Here is a 22,549-nt window from a genome sequence, read left to right as displayed (position 1 = left end):
GGATACACCGTTTTCTAGAAAAATCAAAAAAAAATTCTTTTTTTTTATTTTCAAAAAGAATTTCAAAAAAAAACCTATTTAGAAATGCAAAAACTGGTACGTTTATTTATATTTCAGAGATGATTCGATTTCATTAATTGCGAATTTTTAGTACTGTACGGTCAGTGCGTCCCTTTTGGGTAGGTCAACAGTTATTTTAGCATTTTTACATTTTTGTCTTTAATTTTAAAGCATTGTTGACTCTAGATCATTAAGTTATAAGATATTTTAGTACTAACAGTTACTCTTGCTTTAAGTTGGTAACATACACCGATTTTATGAAAAAATTTTTCATTTTTTTTTTTTAATTCACAAAACCAAAAATTTTCAAATCTATTTTTCTAGAAAACCTTGTGACTTAAAGCAAGAGTATCTTTTAGTACTATAATACCTTACAATTTAATAATCCAGTATCAAAAATGCTTAAACGTTAAAGACAAAAAAGTTATGTGATAAAATAACCATTGCCCTACCCAAAACGGACGCCTATGATCGATACTAGAAATTTGCAATGGATGGAATAGATTTATCTCTGGAAGATAAATGTACGCACCGATTTTTGTTTTTCTAAATTAAAGAGTTCTGGAGGTATTTAAGAAAAACTAATTACAAGACGCTATTTTCAAAGAGCTCTAGCTCCCTTAGCAGCATTTTCGGACTAGACGAAATGAGCTAAATTGTCTTAAAATTATCTGAAGAATCTCCTGTCTTCGTTTGTCGGTAGAGTTTCTGGACACCCAGTATATACAATTACCAATTATCTACTCTTACCATAACATATATACATAGAATCATAACAGTACTTACCATTTTATTTCACCATCGCTCGATGCACTAAAAAATTCTGTTCCTGTCTTGGAATGTATCCAAAGTAGATTCTGCACAGGGTCAATAAAACTGTTCTCTTTGACACTCACTTCAACTGGTTCCATACCTTTACGCACATCCCATACAGCAACTTGACCGCCAAATTGACCGCTGGCCAAAATATGCGGATCCTTTTGGTTATATTCCAAACATACGATATAATCATCTGGTTTTAAAATATGCAAGGGTCTGTTGGGATTTTCTGTTAAATTAAATATTAAATTAATTTAAATATTTTTTTAATTTAGCTTAATGCCTCGACAGTTAATAGCCATTTTCATGGTACAGTTGATATTTCAATCAGATACGTGGTGTAGTGTGTGTGTGTTGAGTAAATGTCTTGTTACTTTGAAAAGTTGACTTCATTGTCTGTACACAGAGACGCTAAATTTATCAGAACGTATGCGGTCACTCCGGTGAGTACCGATCCCACAAGGATAGAAACTATTTTCAATGAGCCACAGAGGGGGTAATTTAAATGTTAAAATCCGTTAATTTTGAATTTGAATTGACATATTGGTAGAGATAAAGCGATAATAGAAAGAGTTCATAGAGGTTTTGGGATGGGGTTAAGAAATGATGAAGGAAACAGTATTATTAACTTTGCAGTGGCATGTGATTTGTCTGTGGTTAATACATTCTTTGTGAAGACTGAAGACCAGTCATCATCATCAATCTGCCAATCGCGTTCACTGCTGGACATAGGCCTCCCTTAGTTATTTCTAGTGTTCTCTACACTGAGCCACTTGTAGCCAGTTTCGCGCTACTTTTTTATGTCGTCGGTCCATCTAGTAGGTGGTCGTCCTTGGCTTCTTTTATAGTTTCTGGGCCTCCATTTCATGATTCATCGTGTCCACCGCCCATTTTGTGTTCTAGCTAAGTGCCCTGCCCAGTTCCCCTTAAATGTCGTAGCTCTTTCGATGGCGTCTTGAACTCCTGATTTTTGGCTGATTTGTTGGTTTGTTACGTGGTCTCGTAGGTTCACGTTCAGCATTGCACGTTCCATGGCTAGTTGTATAACTCTAGAGTTTATTCGCGGATTTTTGCGTCAGTGTTAAAGTCTCTGCTCCATAAGTTTGTACAGGCAAAACACATTGCTTATAAACCTTTGGCTTAAGATACATGGAAATTTAACTTTTTAGAATATGGCTTAGTTTGCCAAATGCTGCCCATGTAAGACCTATTCGCCTCTGTATTTCATGTGTTTTATTGTCTATGCTTATTTTGATCTTGTGTCCCATATGGGTATACATATATTTATCATTATTATTATGGTAGGGGAGCAAAGTATGCTAAATGTGCAGTCACTCGAGCGCTTTGGGGACCTATTGGGTTGTAAAGAGTAGGTCCTAAAATCAAAAAGAGTTAAGTAAAGTTTTCCATTTTAGTGGGCTCTTGCCATTTTTTATTGAATTTTCCATTTCCAACAATCGTTTTTTCCGATTATAACGCCATCTATCCATAATTCGAAAAAATGTTTCGAATAAAAGTTACTTATTTTTACGTAAGGAATCCAAATCTGCAATAAAAAATGAGGGCTCATATTTAAGATTTTAAAGTAACCCCCCACCCCACCTCCGTGGGGGGTCGTGTTTGGTGCCATTCGATAGATTTTTCAAAAATATTGAATAAGTGTATTTTACAGTTTTTCGATCTGATGTTCATTTCACGAAATATCGCGGGATTCGTATTATAAATATTTAATTTTCCCCCCACCCCTCTCCTTGGGAAGTCGTGTTTGGTATCATTCGATAGATTTTTAAAAAATATTGAGCACATATTTTTTGGTTTTTCGATCTGTCATTCATTTCGCGAAATATTCGCTTTTTTCTCGTAAAACTTTGGGACTCACCCATTTCCTTACGCCCGGTTCAAATAGTCAGATTTTTGAAATATACACTCTTTTGCATGCACTTAACTTACCTTATCTTAATCTGACAATTTCGAGTTTTTTTAAGGATAGATTTTTTTTTCGGGCCCCCCTTAACGAACTCCCCTGTGGTAATAGCCAATATATGGTAGAGGTACATCTGCAGGGTACCAGGTTTCTCCCCATATGCTAATCTGACGCGCTCGAGTAACTGCAAAAATCCCCGCTTGGGCTCCCCTACCATTATTATACATTAAATTTGAGCAAGGGTCACAAGACCCATATGCCCATTAAACTACAAGTAGTCTGGGCTGATTATCGGAGAATAGGCCATTTTTGGGAAAAGTTAGTTACCAGCAATTTTATTACTGGAATCGAATTATAAGATCCTATATATTAATAATATAGGTATGCAAAGTCCTCAGATAGTGTGCTACTTTTTTTATAAATCAAATGGCGCACGAAAATCGGGTTTTTTTCAATTATTGCTCTATAACTCCGAAGATTTTAACTTTACAAAAAAAAAACTCAAATAAAAATTCACCGTGATTAAATTCTGCATAGAGACGTGTTTTTCCCGATTTGCTCCGAAGAAAATTTTCTTTGGAAAATGCGGGTTTTCCCAACAAAATTTTTAATTTTCAAATAAAGTTTTAGATAAGTAATTATGTACCAATAATTAAATAATTTGGTGACTTAAAAGCCTTCTTGGTTTAGATTATAGTTCCAGAAGCTGGTGAAAATTGAACGAATATTTTAGCAATTCAATTGTTAATTAATAATTTACTGTCGCAATAATAACCAAAATAATTATGATACACTGACCAAACTTTGAAATCTTATAAAGATGAGATGCCTATTTAACATTACTCGACAAAATATAAATTTTTAATTTTTTTGCATAATCTTTAAATGTTTTAAAAAAAATAGTTATAAACAAATTAACGTTTCTCAGAAAGTTTTTATTATATTATAATTTTAAAAAATAGCTAAAATGCGCATTTCAAATATCTTGAAAATGAATGCTTTAAAACTTTTTTGCAACCATTTGCAAAAATGTTATGAAACAGCAAAGTAAACATACGATTACTACGGTGTTTATAATTTTTTTTAATTCTTTCAAAGCGTAGAAGTGAGTTTAAAGTACAAGCTAATTATTTGCAAAAAAATATCGATTATAAGTTTAATGGTTATATTTTAATTAAAGATTATAAATATATTTTTTTGTAATTTACACGCGCGAAAGTAGAATAATATAGTACTGTAGCTAAAATTTTCACTCGGAGCGACGACCGGCGGCCGCGCGACGTACACTTTTAATAAATAATGTATGCTGCGTGTCAGTCGCTTCGACTGAACATTTTAGCTCCGACTGTATCAGGCCTACTTTTGCGCTAAAAATTACAAAAAAAGTATTTTTAATCTTTGATTAAAATATAACCATTGCACTAATTTTTGACATTCTTTGTGAGTAATTAGATTGTACCATAGACTCACTTTTAAGCTTTGAAACAATTAAACCAAATTATAAACAACGGAGATATCGTATATTTACTTTGCTGTTTCATAACTTTTTTGCAAATGGTTGGTAAAATTTTTTAAAGCATTCATTTTCAAGACCTATGAAATACGCATTTTAAGTATTTTTTAAAATTAGAATATAATAAACCATTTCTGAGAAATGTTAATTTGTTTGTAACAATTTTTTTTAAACATTTAAAGATTATGCAAAAAAATGAAAAATTTATATTTTGTCGACAAAATATTAAATAGGCATCACACCTTTATAATCTTTCTAAGTTTGATCAATGTCTCATGATTATTTTGGTTGTTATTGCGACTGTAAATTGTTAATTTACAATTGAATTGTTGCTAAAATATTCGTTTCATTTTCACCGGCTTCTGAATTTATAATCTATACCAAGAAAGCTTTTATTTCACTAAGCTATATAATTATTAATAAATAATTACTGGCCCAAAAAAATTATTTGAAAATTCGAGATTTTGTTGGGAAAACCCACATTTTTCGAGGAAAATTTTCGCCGGAGCAAATCGGGAAAAACATACCTCTATGTAGAATTAAATTGGGGTGAATTTTTATTTGAGTGTTTTTGGTGTAAAGTTAAAATCTTCGGAGTTATAGAGCAATAATTGAAAAAAATACGATTTGTCGGCGCCATTTTGTTTATAAAAAAAGTAGCACACTATCTGCGGACTTTGCATACCTATATTAATAATACATATGATCTTATAATTCGATTCCACCAATAAAATTGCTGGTAAATAACCTTTCTTTGTACTTTTTACTAATTAGACCAGCGTATTATAACTATTTTTTTTTTCAAAATTTAAAGATTATGCAAAAAAAGAAAAATTTATATTTTGTCGATAAAATATTAAATAAGCATCTCATCTTTATAATCTTTATAAGTTCGATCAATGTATCATGATTATTTTGGTTTTATTGCGATCATAAATTGTTAATTAACAATTGAATTGTTGCTAAAATATTCTTTTAATTTTCACCGGCTTCTGGAATTACAATCTATACTAAGAAAGCTTTTATGTCACTAAGTTATTTAATTATTGATTAATAATTACTTACCTAAAACTTTATTTAAAAATTAGAGTTTTTGTTAGTAAAACCCGCATTTTCCGAGGAAAATTTTCGTCGGAGCAAATCGTGAAAACATATCTCTATGCAGAATTGAATTGCGGTGAATTTTTATTTGGGTGTTTTTGTTGTAAAGTTAAAATCTTCGGAGTTATAGAGCAATAATTGAAAAAAAATACGATTTGTCGGCGCCATTTTTTTTATAAAAAAAGTAGCACACTATCTGCGGACTTTGCATACCTATATTATTAATATGGAGGATCTTATAATTCGATTCCAGCAATAAAATTGCTGGTAAATAACTTTTCCATGAATTTTGCTAATTAGCCCAGAGTAAAGGTAATATATAGTATGCATGGAATGTTAAATGGTTACATTACAATAGTTTCCTATTAAGCAAATTAACTAACTAAATAAATATAAATAAGTATACAAAAACATAAGTAGCAAGTGTACAAGGTACAAATAAAATGTTCAATTATGAAACATGTGGTCATCCAGTTTCTTTTTGAAAATATTAACAGATGGAGCATCTATAACCGCAGCCGGAAGGCTATTCCATATCGAGAACACTCGATTACAGAGAAAAAATTGTCTAGTTGTTGTTAAAAAAGTTTTCTTTTTAAACTTAAGTTTGTGGCCACGAAGACGATTGTCATTGTCTAGTATAAACATACATACCCCTCATATTTCCGAAGTTGTATTTTACTATTCGAAACGTAATAATTATAATTAAATCGCCTCGAAGTCGACGTTGTTCAAATGTAGTGAGATTAGCCATATTTAGTATTTCTGTATACGAGGGTCTTGAGCCAAAAGACATCCTAGTGCACTGCCGCTGTACGTTTTCGAGAATATTACGATCGCGCACTAATACCGGGCACCACACAGTTCCGCAATATTCCAGAACTGGACGAATGTACAGTTTATACAGATGAACTGAGCTCGTAAATGACACTTTCGCGAACGTTTGATTTAGTAGATATAACCTACTGTTACCTTTTTTAGACATATGCAAAATATCTTCCGACCAACTTAGATTGTTATTAATTATAACACCTAGATCATTATGTGATTTCACTGTTTTTAACACGCGCCAATTAATAGAGTAAGGAAGACACGGATTATTTTTACCCATGTGAAGAACTACACATTTGTCCACATTAAGAGGCAGCATCCAAGTAGAGCACCATTCCGATATGCAATCAAGGTCATCTTGTAGTAACTGGAAATTTACGGAGGGATCGGAAAATAGCTTCGTGTCATCTGCATAGAAAGCTTTGTTGCATTTAATGTGAAATTGTAGATCACTGGAGTATGCTATACTAAGAAAGCTTTTATGTCACTAAGTTATTTAATTATTGATTAATAATTACTTACCTAAAACTTTATTTGAAAATTAGAGTTTTTGTTAGTAAAACCCGCATTTTCCGAGGAAAATTTTCGTCGGAGCAAATCGTGAAAACATATCTCTATGCAGAATTGAATTGCGGTGAATTTTTATTTGGGTGTTTTTGTTGTAAAGTTAAAATCTTCGGAGTTATAGAGCAATAATTGAAAAAAAATACGATTTGTCGGCGCCATTTTTTTTATAAAAAAAGTAGCACACTATCTGCGGACTTTGCATACCTATATTATTAATATGGAGGATCTTATAATTCGATTCCAGCAATAAAATTGCTGGTAAATAACTTTTCCATGAATTTTGCTAATTAGCCCAGAGTAAAGGTAATATATAGTATGCATGGAATGTTAAATGGTTACATTACAATAGTTTCCTATTAAGCAAATTAACTAACTAAATAAATATAAATAAGTATACAAAAACATAAGTAGCAAGTGTACAAGGTACAAATAAAATGTTCAATTATGAAACATGTGGTCATCCAGTTTCTTTTTGAAAATATTAACAGATGGAGCATCTATAACCGCAGCCGGAAGGCTATTCCATATCGAGAACACTCGATTACAGAGAAAAAATTGTCTAGTTGTTGTTAAAAAAGTTTCCTTTTTAAACTTAAGTTTGTGGCCACGAAGACGATTGTCATTGTCTAGTATAAACATACATACCCCTCATATTTCCGAAGTTGTATTTTACTATTCGAAACGTAATAATTATAATTAAATCGCCTCGAAGTCGACGTTGTTCAAATGTAGTGAGATTAGCCATATTTAGTATTTCTGTATACGAAGGTCTTGAGCCAAAAGACATCCTAGTGCACTGCCGCTGTACGTTTTCGAAAATATTACGATCGCGCACTAATACCGGGCACCACACAGTTCCGCAATATTCCAGAACTGGACGAATGTACAGTTTATACAGATGAACTGAGCTCGTAAATGACACTTTCGCGAACGTTTGATTTAGTAGATATAACCTACTGTTACCTTTTTTAGAAATATGCAAAATATCTTCCGACCAACTTAGATTGTTATTAATTATAACACCTAGATCATTATGTGATTTCACTGTTTTTAACACGCGCCAATTAATAGAGTAAGGAAGACACGGATTATTTTTACCCATGTGAAGAACTACACATTTGTCCACATTAAGAGGCAGCATCCAAGTAGAGCACCATTCCGATATGCAATCAAGGTCATCTTGTAGTAACTGGAAATTTACGGAGGGATCGGAAAATAGCTTCGTGTCATCTGCATAGAAAGCTTTGTTGCATTTAATGTGAAATTGTAGATCACTGGAGTATGCTATGAATAAAAGTGGGTCCAAAACTGATCCTTGCGGTACCCCACCCAAAACCGTTCTCTCGACTGAGAAAGAGTCCCCAACTCTAACACAAAACTTTCTATCTGTTAAATACGCGTCGATCCATTTCAGTAATTGATCACGGATACCAAGGTGTTCCAATTTATGTAATAGTCTTCGCTTTGGTACTTTATAGATCTTGAGAACCGATACGATATAGCTTCTAGACAAGAGCTATGGAGATGCAGATTAAAGAGTATGGACTAAAGCTAAAAAATATCGTAGAAAAAGTGTTATTTTTAATATAAGCTAAACAGAATTCTTTTAAATAAAATATTAGTAGGGTGGGGTAGTTTGGGACACTTTTATCGAGAGCTTATATTTTGGTACTGTTTGTATTAGCAAGTCCAGCTAATATGAGAATAGTTAATATAATGTTTATCGATATTATTTTTTGTGGAATAGGTATAAATTTTTAAATAGTTTATGAAAAAAATTTAAATAAAATTATATACATCATTCTCCTAATGTACCCCATGGTGGAGACAACATTTGGAACAAATGGTCTTAAGCTGTCCCAATGGTGAAAATCATGGAACCAATAATAAAATGGATTTTTTTTTTGTTAAAGTTATTTGTGATTTTCATAAAACAACAAAAAGTTTATAAAGCAGTTTATAAACGAAACAGGAAAATTTAATGTAAAATGCCAGCCTTCTCGTACTCTCTCGCACTTCATTGGAGTATAATGTCGCGTTTGTATACGTAGAGCTAAATATCATCCTGTAGCGGGTAGAAAAATCCACAATTTTGTTTGACGGGCAGTTTGATTTGATACACTGTACCAATCTGCTCCCTCTATCTAATCCAATCTGTCCCAATCGACCCTGGCGTCTAAAAAATTAAGTCGCCAGTTTACAATGTGAATTATACTTCTACTTAAATATAGCAGCTAACCTATAACCGTCTTAGATTATTACATTAAATCACAAATAGCTGCACTCTTTGGTTTGCGGACTATATTACCATAATATGATCAGATGTTAAAAAATTTACTTTTGACGCCTAAAATTTTAAGTTGAGCACAAAATTCTTAAATGCACTTCTACACATACACGAGTTATACACTTCATGTCGACTGACAGCGCGCCCATTACTGAAATACCGGAAATATTGGATTGCATTAAGATGGTAAATTTAAATTGTCCCATGGTGCCCCACGTACCAATGTACCCCACCCTACTCTACATGAAAACACAAAGTAAAGAGTAAAATGTTGAATTAGCTGCCTTAAAACTTAATTCCTTATGAAAAATCAGTGAAATACGCTTCATAAATTTATTACCAACCTACTTCCCATATGTACGAAACCTTTGCTTGTTTAGGTACGTGGTTTTGAAATATCAGATCACAATAAGATATAGCTAACTTGGTTTGGTTATCTGGAGACCAAGAAATATGAGTGATAGGTCTTGTAGGTTGTGATGGATCCTGATAAACATTAACTGTTCTGGCTGAGCTTCGTTTAACCGGGGGCATTGGTTCTACATCGGAGAAGTACTGTTGATATATATTCAAAGCATTATTTTGCAAAATACAATTATCCATATTCTAAAAGAATTCAATAAATATTTCATATATTTGAAAACTACTCAACACTTACTCCCCCACATAACAATTTCATGTTCTTAGTAGATTCATAGAACATACTTTTCAGAAGTATATACTGAGAATATGCGTAATTACCATTGGGAATATGCAGAGCACATACTGAGTATATACTACATTACAGTACTTAAACGTTCTATGTATATACTTAGAATGTACTACCGAACTTCTTTTCAGTATATACTAAGAATATACTTTTTAGGATATTCCAAGGACGTGCTGTAAACCTTATATTTATATACTTATAACGTACTACCGTACATCTTTTTAGTATCTGGGAAGAATATACTTTTAAGAATATCCCAAGGAAGTGCTATATTGCTCAGAAGTATGTTTTCAGCATCACCTAATCTCATCTTAGGTTCTACTGGTTCTACCAAGTACCTAGTTACATATTCTAATTGCATATGAGAATGTAGTTAGTACATTATACAATATTACTTAAAAAGTAAGTATACATAAATTTTAGTTATTTATTATAAATAGTATATAATATTTATCTAAACTAACCTATAAGTAACTAAAATTTATATACTTAAGTATATGTACTTACCTACTATTTAAGTAATATTGAGTTACCAAAATGAATCATATTTTGAACCACCGCAAACAAAATAAAGAGATTATGTATGTTCCTAATAGTCCTACTCCTTTTAGTATTTTATCGTTCGCCTTCATCCTTAACACTGCATAATTAGACACAAATGTCTGTTTTCGTTTTCATATTTTACCGTTGCGTACTTAATACTTAATCCCTATCCAGATAGGAAATGGTCAGAATGAGACTGGCCGTTTGCAGTTGAATGGAATGGCCCATATCACGTCGATATATTTCCGATCCGATCTTTTATAAATACTTGCTTTTACGATCTGGTGATAAAAATGGTGGATGATGTATTCTTTTAGTTCTTTGTAACTGAATGTACCTAATCCAACGATGTAAAAATAATACTCACGGTAAACTCGAAATGGTAAATTCATTTCAATTATGAAAACGAACATTTTTGTTTCGTTAATACAATTAATGTTTAAACTTTTTTACCATACAATTAAAACAATTTTAAGAAATTAATTCGTCCAATACTAACTACATACATTAATTTTATTCATTTTTCTATAAATAACGAAGTTAATTATCCCTAAAGCTAACATTATTAGATATATAATATTTTTAAGATATTTTAAAAGTATGTATGTACTTATAAGTATGTGTTAAGAATATACTCAAATATATTCTTAATAAAGAATATTCGATAAAGGTATATTCTAAGAATAAACTTTTACGAATATTCTGAGATACTACGTACACTAATGTGCTCAGTATATTCGGTACGAGAATATTCTTTGAAGTATATGCAAAGAACTCAAAATTTAGAATGTTTTTAAGGTACATGCTATCTATGCATGTACTACGCATATACTAAAAAGAATATACTCCGACGAATGTTGGTAGTATATGCTTTGAACATGATGCGAACATCATTGTTATGTGGGCCACAGCTACAGCTACTCATATGAATAAAGCTGCTCTTTATTATCGGTTTCATAAAAATAATAACTGCCCACCCGGTTTCGCAGGAGTGGTGTACCTAATGAAACAATGAGACATAATCTTCCGTTAAGAAATAAAATTACAATTAAAATACAAAAAATGTACCATGTTCTTTAAAGGTAGGTCTTTGACAACATAAGCATAGAACATTGGGCTTTCAAAAACTTACTACATATAGGCATAATTGATTACAAGTACACGGACTGTATAACAACCATATACAAAAACGCGAATACCACAATAAAATTGACGGACGAACACGCTACAGAACCAATAAAATTCGAAAGAGGAGTCAGGCAAGGAGACAAAATATCGCCAAAATTGTTCAATCAGGCTATGGAGGACGTATTTAAAAAATTAGAATGGGAAACATATGGAATAGAAATAAATGGAGAGCTCTTGAACCACTTGAGATATGCAGACGATATATAGTCCTGATAACAGATAAAAAGGAAGAGTTAGAGAAGATGGTTGAGGAACGAGATAGAAAAGCGACAGAGGTAGAGGAACAAGACTATGACAAACCAAGAAGACAGATTGTGTGGTCGGCGGGTAAAATCAGACAAGTCGAAATTTGAGTTTTTTCAGGAAGCGAAAAAAACTATCTTAAAATTAAACGTATAAATAAATGTAGCTTTTATGAATTAAAATTATGTATATAAGATACATTTATTACACTACAAAATAAAAAAATCATAAATGTTAAATATTTTGGATTTTGATTGACTTGTCCACTTAGGTACATCTTTCTTTATTGACTTATATTGACAACTTATAAGGCACAAATGAAGTGAAAACTTTAAATTAAAAAAAAACATAAATATTCATATAATAATAATAATATATGAGCACTACAGGCCTAGCAGGCCCATGGCTTGGTTTACTATTCTCTTCCATTCTCGCTTATGGTTAGCTTTCCTTTTCCAGTTGTTATGTTAAGTCTCGTCATGTCTTCTTTGACCTCATTGCTCCATCTTGACTTCGGTCTTCCCCTTTTCCTTCTTCTCGCAGAAGCACTAGATTTTATCATTTTTGGGACTCTCGCTGAACTCATTCTCTGGACGTGACCCAGCCATCTAATTCTTTGAGCTCATGTTACTGCTAGTATATTAGGTTCTTGATAAAGCTCTGCTAGCTCCTTGTTTGTTCTTCGCATCCATTGACCGTTTACGTTCTTCCCACCAAAGATTTTGCGCAGAACTGTTCGCTCCCAAACTAATAGCATTTCATGCTGTTTTTTTATATAGTCCATCTCTCAGATGCATAAGTTACGATTGACCTTATAACGGTTTTGTAGGTTCTTAACTTTGCTTCTCGGGATATATTTTTGCTTTTCAAGAGCCTGTTGAGAGCATATACAGCACGGTTACCTGACATAATTCTTCTACGTATTTCTTCTTGGATATTAGAGTCCCTTGTGAAAATACATCCTAAGTATTCAAACCTTTCCACTTCTTCGGATTTATATTGGATTCCTTTTGTTGTTTTCATCGTTATGTATTAACCCTGAGTAAATTTTGTTTTTTCTTCATTGATATGTAATCTTTTGGTCACCGCTTTCTCCTCGAGCTTCTTGGCTGTTTCCATCAGTTTTGCCCCCCGTAGTTTCCGTAGAGTTACGGTTTTGCCCCCCACATGTGTCTGAATAATAAATTACATGTTTTGTCTCATGTGGTACGATCGTTTGCAGGTTTTGTACAGACAAGATTCTATCTTATTTGCCCCTTTACCTGCAAGATATTCATACTACATGTAACAAACAGCTTTACTTGTACCGTTATCATGAACCATCAAATTAAACGTCCACAGCTGTATCTTATAAAATGCAACCGATGATTTTAGATCTGAGTTGGTAAGCACCTGTTATAGGTCGAAAGTGTATGTCCTTAAATGTGGAACAGTTTTGGCAGTTTTTGTATCTCTCCGTTTTCATCATACATTTGGTCAGCTTCTATTTGGTGGGACTTGGGATCTGAAGAGAGTTTTTCGTTCTGGCCATTTGTACAAATCTCTAATTGCATAACAAATTTATTGCAGGTAAAACATGTATCAACTTTTGGCTTTTTAAATCCAAGGTTAAGCTTTTTAAATTCCTATGAATAAATTTGGATAGGATATGAGTCTCTTTCAGAACAATAAAATTACATTAAATGTACAACAAAAAGCATATCTACATTTATTAAAATAAAAAATATCACTTCACTCCTCTAAAAGTGTTTTTGTTGAGAGGTCTACACATAGTTTCCCCTGCCCTGCCCTGTTAAAAATTTCATTTTTAAGTCGTTACTTTTAAACAGAACATCTAATAGGTATTAATTTTGTGTAAGTATTTAGCTTTTAATGAATATTTTGATGAAATGTGCTTACTACACATTATACACAGTATATTACAGCAAACTCTCTCTTAACGGACACCTCTCTTCGCCGGACACCTCCTCTATACGGACGATTTTTAAAACAAAAATTATTCGGCCATATATGAACCTGTACCCTTTAACTCCCTTCGACGGATACTCCCAACAACGGACGCGGACAGTAAATGATGTGTAAATGCGGACAGTAAATGAAAAAAATTAACATTTTTTTCCAAATATTTTACAATATAAAACTATGTGTATACAGGGTGTCCCGAAAAGATTGGTCGTAAATTATACCACAGATTCTGGAGTCAAAAATATGTTGAAAGTTATAGTTGAAGTTACAAAATGAAAATAATTTTTTTTCAATATTTCGAAAACTATAAGAGATTTTTTATTGAAAATAGACGTGTGGCATTCTTATGACAGGAACATCTTAACAAAAAATTATAGTGAAATTTGTGCACCCATTAAACCCCCCTAAACTTTTGTGTATGTTCGTATTAAATTATTCTTAAAGTATTATTAGTTAAACACAGTATTTTTAAAACTTTTTTTCCTCTAAGTACTTTCTCGAAAAGCCAGTTTTTATCGAGATATTTTAAATATTTGTCAAATCCACCACCTATTTGTATATGGTTAAGTACGATTATAGAGACCTGGTAATAATCTGAAAAATCTATAATTTACATTTTTATAATATGAAAATATACTAAGAGGCAAAAAAGTTTTAAAAACACTGTGTTTAACTAATGGTACCGCAATAAAAGTTTAATTGGAACGTACACAAAGATTTGGGGGGTTTAAAGGAACGAAAGCCCCATACAATTTTTATGTAAACATAATAAAAAAGAAGCCGCATCTCGATAAAAACAACTGGTTTATCGAAAAAAGACTAAGAGGTAAAAAAGTTTTAAAAATATTGTGTCTAACTATTAGTATCACAATAATAATTTAATTGGAACGTACACAAAAGTTTGGGAGGGGTTTAAGGGAACAAAACCTCATCAAATTTTTATGGGGTGCACAAATTTCACTATAATTTTTTGTTAAGATTCTTCTGCTATAAGAATGCCACGTACCTATTTTCAATAAAAAATCTCTAATAGTTTTCGAAATATTGGAAAAAAAAGATTTTTATTTTGTAACTTTAAAGGGCTATAAATCTTTTTACGTGCACATTTGTACTAAGGTAAGTTAGGTTCAATCAACATATTTTTGACTCCAGAATCTATGGTATATTTTATGACCAATCTTTCCGGACACCCTGTATAATACATTTATTATTTCAAATCAATACAGATGTCCACGACCTGATATTTGATACTGTTCACGTTGTCAACACTACATAAGTAATAAAAATCTAATGTTTTTGTTGGTCGGTGAAAGAAATGCGTCACCAGGAAATGGTTAATTGTGTTTTGACTGGAGCAAGGATTTAAGAATTTTAACCGCAATGTCTAATTAAGCATATCCAATAGACGTCGTTGTATTTTTGTGAGTGTTTTCTTAAAAATTGTATTTTCGGATTAAATTTCATAATAAATTTTGTGTCTAGTTTTAGATTTTTTAAGTTTGAAAGAAAAAGTCGATGTGGTTCGTTATGGAGAAAAGCATAAGTTAAGTGTTAGACAGTTAGCTGAAAATTTTGGAATTGGAAAGCCTCATAGTCTAAGAGCTAGTGAACCCTCCGACTAACGGTCGTCCTGTAAGGCTATGTAGAAATTTTGCTAGTGATAATTCATAGCACACCAAGGCTAAAAACCATGACCTGGCAGGCATCAGCGGTGCACGTGTATCTACCAAGTGAATCGAAAAGTGCAAATTTAGGGGCTAAAATAAACTTTCTCCTGTAAGGTTTAAATTTAAGTATGTGTTTGAGCATAATACCTTGCCAGGCGAGGGGAAAGATTAGGGGTTTTTCCTAAAATTATTCTTTTTGCATCGAACACATTTTTTTAAGTTTTTTTAATCATTCTAAACAGAAAAGGTCTTTAGTGATTTTTCTCTTAAGTTAATAGTTTTTGTTATATAAACGATTGAAAATTTTGAAAATTGCGAAATCGGCCATTTTTAACCCTAAATCGGACATTTATCTAAAAATTTCAAAGTTGCCAAGGTTGGTAGATATTCTTTAAACGTTGATTGATGAAATTCCAAAGAGTTATTTGTAATACAATATCGGAAACGCCTTTGTTTTTTAATTGCTAATCAAGCGGGCGCGACACTGTAGTATAAGTGAGGACGTTTGAGTTGGCATAAATTCATTATCTCGAGAATGGGCAAATTTCAAGAGAAATCCTCAGACAGGTCGATTTTTATTTTTAAATTAAGACTTTTTGGAATATATATAATACTAGTGACGTCATCCATCTGAGCGTGATGACGTAATCGATGATTTTTTTAAATGAGAGTAGGGGTTGTGTGATAGCTCATTTGAAAGGTTATTTAATTCTCTATTCACTAATATAAACATTAATATAACTATTTATACAGGGTGTACAAAAAATATGTTTTATTAAATTAACTTTGATTATAATCAAGTATATTCAAATGGGAAATAAGCCACAATTTTACCTAAAAATGACAACGACACCCGACTTGGGCGTCGAAACGTTAATAAAATCATTTTTAGGTAAAATTGTGGCTTATTTCCCATTTGAATATACTTGATTATAAAAATGCCACAAGAAAATAGCTTCAGAATAACTTTGATTAAATTTGACAAATAGAAGAAAAATTTTTTTGTACACCCTGTATAAATAACTATGTTAATGTTTATATTACTGAATAGAGAATTAAATAACCTTTCAAATGAGCTATCACACAATCCCTACTCTTATTTGAAAAAATCATCGATTACGTCATCACGCCCAGATGGATGACGTCGCTAGTATTATATATATGCCAAAAAGTCCTAATTCAAAAATAAAAATTGACCTGTCTGAGGATTTCTCTTTAAATTTGCCCATTCTCGAGATAATGAATTTATGCAAACTCAAACGTCCTCACTTATACTAGTGTTGCGCCCGCTTGATTACCAATAAAAAAAAAACAAAGGGGTTTTCGATATTTTATTGCAAAAAACTGTTCGGGATTTCATCAATCAATGTTTAAAGAATATCTACGTACCTTGGCAACATTAAAATTTTTAGATAAATGTCCGATTTAGGGTTAAAAATGGCCGATTTCGCAATTTTCAAAATTTTTAATCGCTTATATAACAAAAACTATTAACTTAAGAGAAAAATCACTAAAGACCTTTTCTGTTTGGAATGATTCAAAAAACCTAAAAAAATTGTTCGATGCAAAAAGAATAATTTTAGGAAAAACCCCTAATATTTCCCCTCGCCTGGCAAGGTCTTATGCTCTTCAGAATCGCCTGTCATTGTACACATTTCTTCTAAGTGACTTACTCAAACACATACTTAAATTTAAACCTTACAGGAGAAAGTTTATTTTACCCCCTAAATTTGCACTTTTCGATTCACTTGGTAGATACACGTGCACCGCTGATGCCTGCCAGGTCATGGTTTTTAGCCTTGGTGTGCTATGAATTATCACTAGAAAAATTTATAGCCTTACAGGACGACCGTTAGTCGGAGGGTTCACTAGCTCTTAGACTATCAAGCCAGTCAAATTTTTAAACATAAAAGTGGTTTAATCAATCAGATTTCTGAGAACGGAAACCTAGAAGCGAAAAGAAAATTTTTGAAAACCCATAGTACTGCATTAGACCTATAAATAATTGTTTTCGTTTGGTTTTGTGAAAATATTTGCGCTCTAAAAATATTCTTGTTTCTGGTAAAATTATTCAAGAAAAGGCATTAGAAGTTGCAAGTTAACTAAGCGTTGATATGAAAGCTTCTTGTGGATGGCTCGAGAAATTTTGTAAACGACACAATATTTCCTTCAAATCTGTATGTGGCGAAAAAGCTGCTGTAGATTTATTAGTAGTTTTTAACTGGAAGGAAAAACTGATCATTTTATTGACACTATGTAGGTATTCTCCGCATGACATTATTAGCGCAGATGGGACGGGATTATTTTTTAGAGTTTAGAGCAGAGGTTCTCAAACTGTGGTACATGTACCACTGGTGGTACATATCATTATTGGCGGTTGTACACAAAACACAGAAAAAAATTAAAATAGTAGTACTTAGTAAGTATTGATAATACAATTTAAAAATATAGGTGGTACCAAAAATAATAAAAATAACTGTAGGTGGTACATTACTCAAAAAGGTTGAGAACCGCCAGTTTAGAGCATTACCCAAGAAAACTTATACCCTAAAAGGAGAAAGGTGCATTGGGCTTCTAAAGATAGGATCACAATTCTATTTTGTACCAATATGATATTTTGATAGAAGAATGCAGAGAGAAAGTCGAAAAGTTCAATAATCAATGTTCACAGACAATGCTGCGTGGTCATCCACAACTTGTGTTATGTAATATTAAATTAGTATCCCTTTTTATATACACATACATCCATGTAAGTTAACATATTTTTTTCTCTTCAACAGACACCTCCTTTAAACGGACACTTTACGCGGAACGACTACTGTCCGTTCAAGGAGGAGTTCACTGTATTAACCAAAACATTGAAAGAGATAAGAAACGTAAGAAACACAATGTAATCAATACCCAAAATACAAATTAAATGAATCATTTACATGCTATTCTTTTTTCTTGACTTCGTCAGTCTCTACGCTAGTGAGCATTTCACTGATAGGTAACTGGATAAATCCACAAATGTACCTAATCAGTTAAGTCAAATGTTTTGGTTAGGCACACGCCGATCTAAACCAGATAAAAGTACTTGATTGGTTGAGTTCATCTCTAAAACGAATAAAATTGGAAGTATGGAAAAGATCACTACTATTTGATATGGAACCACAGGTATACCATTTGACTTGTCTGTTTTATTCCAGTGGTAGATAATTTTTTTTTTAGTTGATTTTAATAAATAAAAAAATTTCGCAAAAATTGACTTGTCTGCTTTTGTACGCCGACCACACAATTAGAAATAGTAGTCAAACCAAACAGTATAAATTAGAGCAGGTGGCAGAAAACATATACCTAGGACAGATAATAAAGCTGAACAGAAACAATCAAAGAGATGAAATAAAAAGAACGACTAGATTAGCACGAGCATCATTTGGAACACTGCATTCTAACTCTGGTTTTTACTATAGAAGGGTTCCATAATATATTATTTTAAACTATAGTTGCGAAAAGAACCAAAAACAGCGTAGAATAAAAGTAATATAATGACTATACGTGCTAAAAAGACGGGTTTTATTAACCTTCCGATGACCAACCTCTTTTTGTTACACGGATGACCAAGGAGGGGAAAATGACCCCAGGTCAAAAATGTCAAAAATGACATTTAACAAAAAAATGAAGTTTTTTTTTTATTTTTTTTATGGCATGGACTTTATGTCATTCAGCCAGTCACAACATGAGTATTAGTGCCATGTGTAGGTTGTATGTTGAGTAAGTGTCTTGTTACTTTGCAAAGTCGACGTCATTAGCGTAAAACTACTTGGAATTACACATAATAGACGGTATTTTACTAAACATCAACTTCAGAATATATTTTTTATTCGTAAAATATAGGGAATTTCTTTTATTTCAAAATATGAGGATATCTAGGATGATATTAAAGTCAAATAAAAAAATAATGAGTTAAAAAGTGAAAATACTTTTGAATTTATTAAAGAAAAACATACGCTGGGGTCACAATTTCCCCCCGCTTGGTCATCCGAAGGTTAATGCAAGATAATTTTGGAAAGAAGATTAAGAAGAGCCTTAATCAATGACATCAATGTAGAATACCTTAATCATACCTTACCACCTTAATCATACATTGTTAAGTTTAAATGAAAAGGTAGTAGGTAGACTAACAGCCGGTATAGGTGAAATTTGCTAATCATTTTAGGCACGATAAGAGTCTATAACTTCAATAGTAGAACCTAAAAGAACACGTATGAACACAGTGCCGTCACTTTTTAGTGGTATATGCGTCGACAGTGGCGCATCAAACTTTCCACATATTTATGGACGATATAAATAGATAAATTAAAAGGTACCCTTCCTCACTCCCAGAATTATTTTTTTTTCATTTTTTAAGTTCTACGTGATTAAAAAATAAGACTTAGTGTAATTTTAACCCACCACCCCCTTCCCCCTGTCACCACATCAAAAACTTCAATTTTCACTAGTAATACCACTAGAGGTCAAATTATTTCCGGAAATTTTTTTGAGATCATGAATACTTTGAAAATTTCCCGAGTCGCAGACGAGGGAAATTTTCTAAAAATATTCATGATCAAAAAAAAATTTCCGGATATTAATTTGACTTCGCGTGGTATTCGGTAAGAAAATTCCACACCAAATTTGCATTTGAAAATCCAAAGCTGCATGAACAGATTAATAGCGCGCCATAGCTTTGTCAGCAATTATTTAGGCTTTCAAATTCGTAATTTCTACTCATTGTAGTTGCATGGGAATACCATTTCAAGATAGAAAATAGTATATTCTTCAATTTTACATAAGTTTTGAGTAAACGTCAAAAAATTTCCACTATAATTCGCTGTTGGGTACCCCACGAGCAAAAAATTTCCGATAAAATACCTCCGTTGCCATGGTGATTTGTCAAAATAACGTATTTTGATTGGTTCAAAATTACAGGTGTGGAATTTTCGTTTTTATTTTTATTAAGGTGGGATAGGTACAATCAATTTTAAAATTTCAACAAATTTGTACGCATAGTTCGAGACTGTTATAAAAAAACTGTCATTTTTATAGACCCCTAGGTTAACTGTACATAACCTCAAAAAGTTATTTTAATTTTTATTTTCGAAAAATCTTATAACTTTTTTTGGGTACGGCTGAAGATATATATTATTTTTAATTTTGTGTATTTTATCAGACCTATATTTCTAATTTTTTTCAGATTTTTTCCTAAGCTGGACCACCTTCAAAAATCCAAAAAACTGTTTTTTGGTGGGCTTTTTGGTGGATTTTTCCTATTTTATAGACTTCAAAATAGATAAAATCAATGTTTGTTTATAGGCTTTATATAAATTAAAATAACTGAGTCCTTTAGAACATTTAAAAACGGGAGAAACACGTTCGAACCCCCTAAAACACAGTTTTTTGAGGTTTTGAAGGTGGTGAACCTTACGGAAAAATCTGAAAAAAATTATAAATATAGTGTTTGGTAAAATACACAAGATTAAAAAAAATAGATCTGCAGCCATATCCAAAAAAAGTTATATGATTTTTTCAAAAATAAATTTTTTTTGAAATTATGTACACTCATCCTAGGGGTCTATAAAAATAGACATTTTTTTTAACAGACTCGACTATGCGTGTAAATTTTTTGAAATTTTAAAATTGATTGCATATCACCTAAAAAAAACGAAAAATGAAGTTTTTGGTGGTGGGGAAAGGGGGAATGGGGTGGTGGGTTAAAATTAAGTCTTATTTTTTAATCACGTAGAACTTAAATAGAACTTAAAAAAATAAAAAAATTATTTTGGGGGTGAGGAAGGATATCTTTTAATTTATTTATCCCGTCCCTAAGTGGAAAGTTTGATGCGCCACTGTCGATGCATGTGCCACTAAAAAGGGACGGTACAGTGTTCATACGTTTTCTTTTAGGCTTTGGCCACACGGGCGATTTTTTACGGCGCCCATTGGTTTGACTACCACCTCCACCAATTTTAGATGAAATGATTTTAGATGATTTAGATTCCTCCACCAATTTTAGATGAAATGATTTCATCTAAAATTGGTGGAGGTGGTAGTCAAACCAATGGGCGCCGTAAATTATAGCGCCGTATAAAATCGCCCATGTGGCCAAAGCGTTAGGATCCACTTTTTTAAGTTATAGGGTCTTATCGTGCCTAAAATGATTGGCAAATTTCACCTATAGCGGCTCTTAGTCTATAGAAGACACACCAGAATATGGTTATTCTTACTTTAAATAAGTTCATCATAATATTGTAAAATTGTTCATCTTTTTCAATTTTACGCCGATATCTCTTAGTTTGTTCTTCATCTGCGATATTAACGTCTTTGGGCCATCCTCCTTCAACATGATTGACACTGACATTTGCAAATTCTGCTCTCATAGTATTCAAATAATGTTCCGCTTGTACCGGAGCGCATTGTTGGTAGCGCGTCACAGGATCTCTGTAATAGCAAAAGTTACAGCAGAAACAGACGAGCCACTCTTCAGCGCTACTAAGTGGAGTTACAAAGTGGCTTACCCTACGACCAGACGAGCGACAATTAAACAGTTGTAATAACAGTAAAATTAAGCTATAAAAATGGGTCCTACAGTAAGTTTAGTAGCTGCCCAGACAGCGCTGTAAATATCGCTGCAGCGATCCACGATACTCACTGTAGGACCCATTTTTGAGCTTCATTTTTCTGCTCTCACAGCGCTGTAATTGTCGCTCGTCTGGCCGTAGGCTTAGACAGGCGATTTTGTAGCGCCAGTGATTTTGTAATGGACGCCATTAACAGTGAGGATCGGCGATAGTGGCTTGGCACTGTCGCTCGTCTTAGGTCCGCTTGCTCATTCGGAGTTCAACTCCAGTTCAGCGCCATTACCGAGTTCAAGGCATGAAGTGCATACCACATACAACGGCACTTCATGCCTTGAACTCGGTTATGGTGCTGAACTAGAGTTGAACTCCGAATGAGCAAGTGGGCCTTAGTCTAAGAGCTAGTGAACCCTCCGAGTAACGGTCTTCCTGTAAGGCTAAAGATTTGTATTGGCGAGGAACCGCAAAGTGGGCGACGCCTGGTGGCTAATTTGAAAAGCATCAACTCAAGGAAAACATTGACTTTGCCATTAATT

General features: G+C 32.8%; 1 protein-coding gene across 1 annotated transcript in view; it reads right to left on the bottom strand.

Moving 5' to 3' along the window:
* The window catches only part of LOC114326275 (dynein intermediate chain 3, ciliary-like), a 75,432-nt gene that overhangs the window by 49,652 nt on the left and 3,231 nt on the right, over nt 1–22,549 (bottom strand). The window contains exons 2-4 of the mRNA XM_028274583.2: nt 21,663–21,876; nt 9,447–9,708; nt 847–1,108 (exon numbers count right to left, since the gene is read on the bottom strand). Of these exons, the coding sequence (XP_028130384.1) occupies nt 847–1,108; nt 9,447–9,708; nt 21,663–21,876 (738 nt within the window). The remainder of the gene's footprint in view (nt 1–846; nt 1,109–9,446; nt 9,709–21,662; nt 21,877–22,549) is intronic.

The sequence above is a fragment of the Diabrotica virgifera genome, chromosome 8 (assembly GCF_917563875.1).
Source record: "Diabrotica virgifera virgifera chromosome 8, PGI_DIABVI_V3a".
NCBI classification, from domain to species: Eukaryota; Metazoa; Arthropoda; class Insecta; order Coleoptera; family Chrysomelidae; genus Diabrotica; species Diabrotica virgifera.
This window is presented reverse-complemented; position numbering and strand designations above follow the sequence as displayed.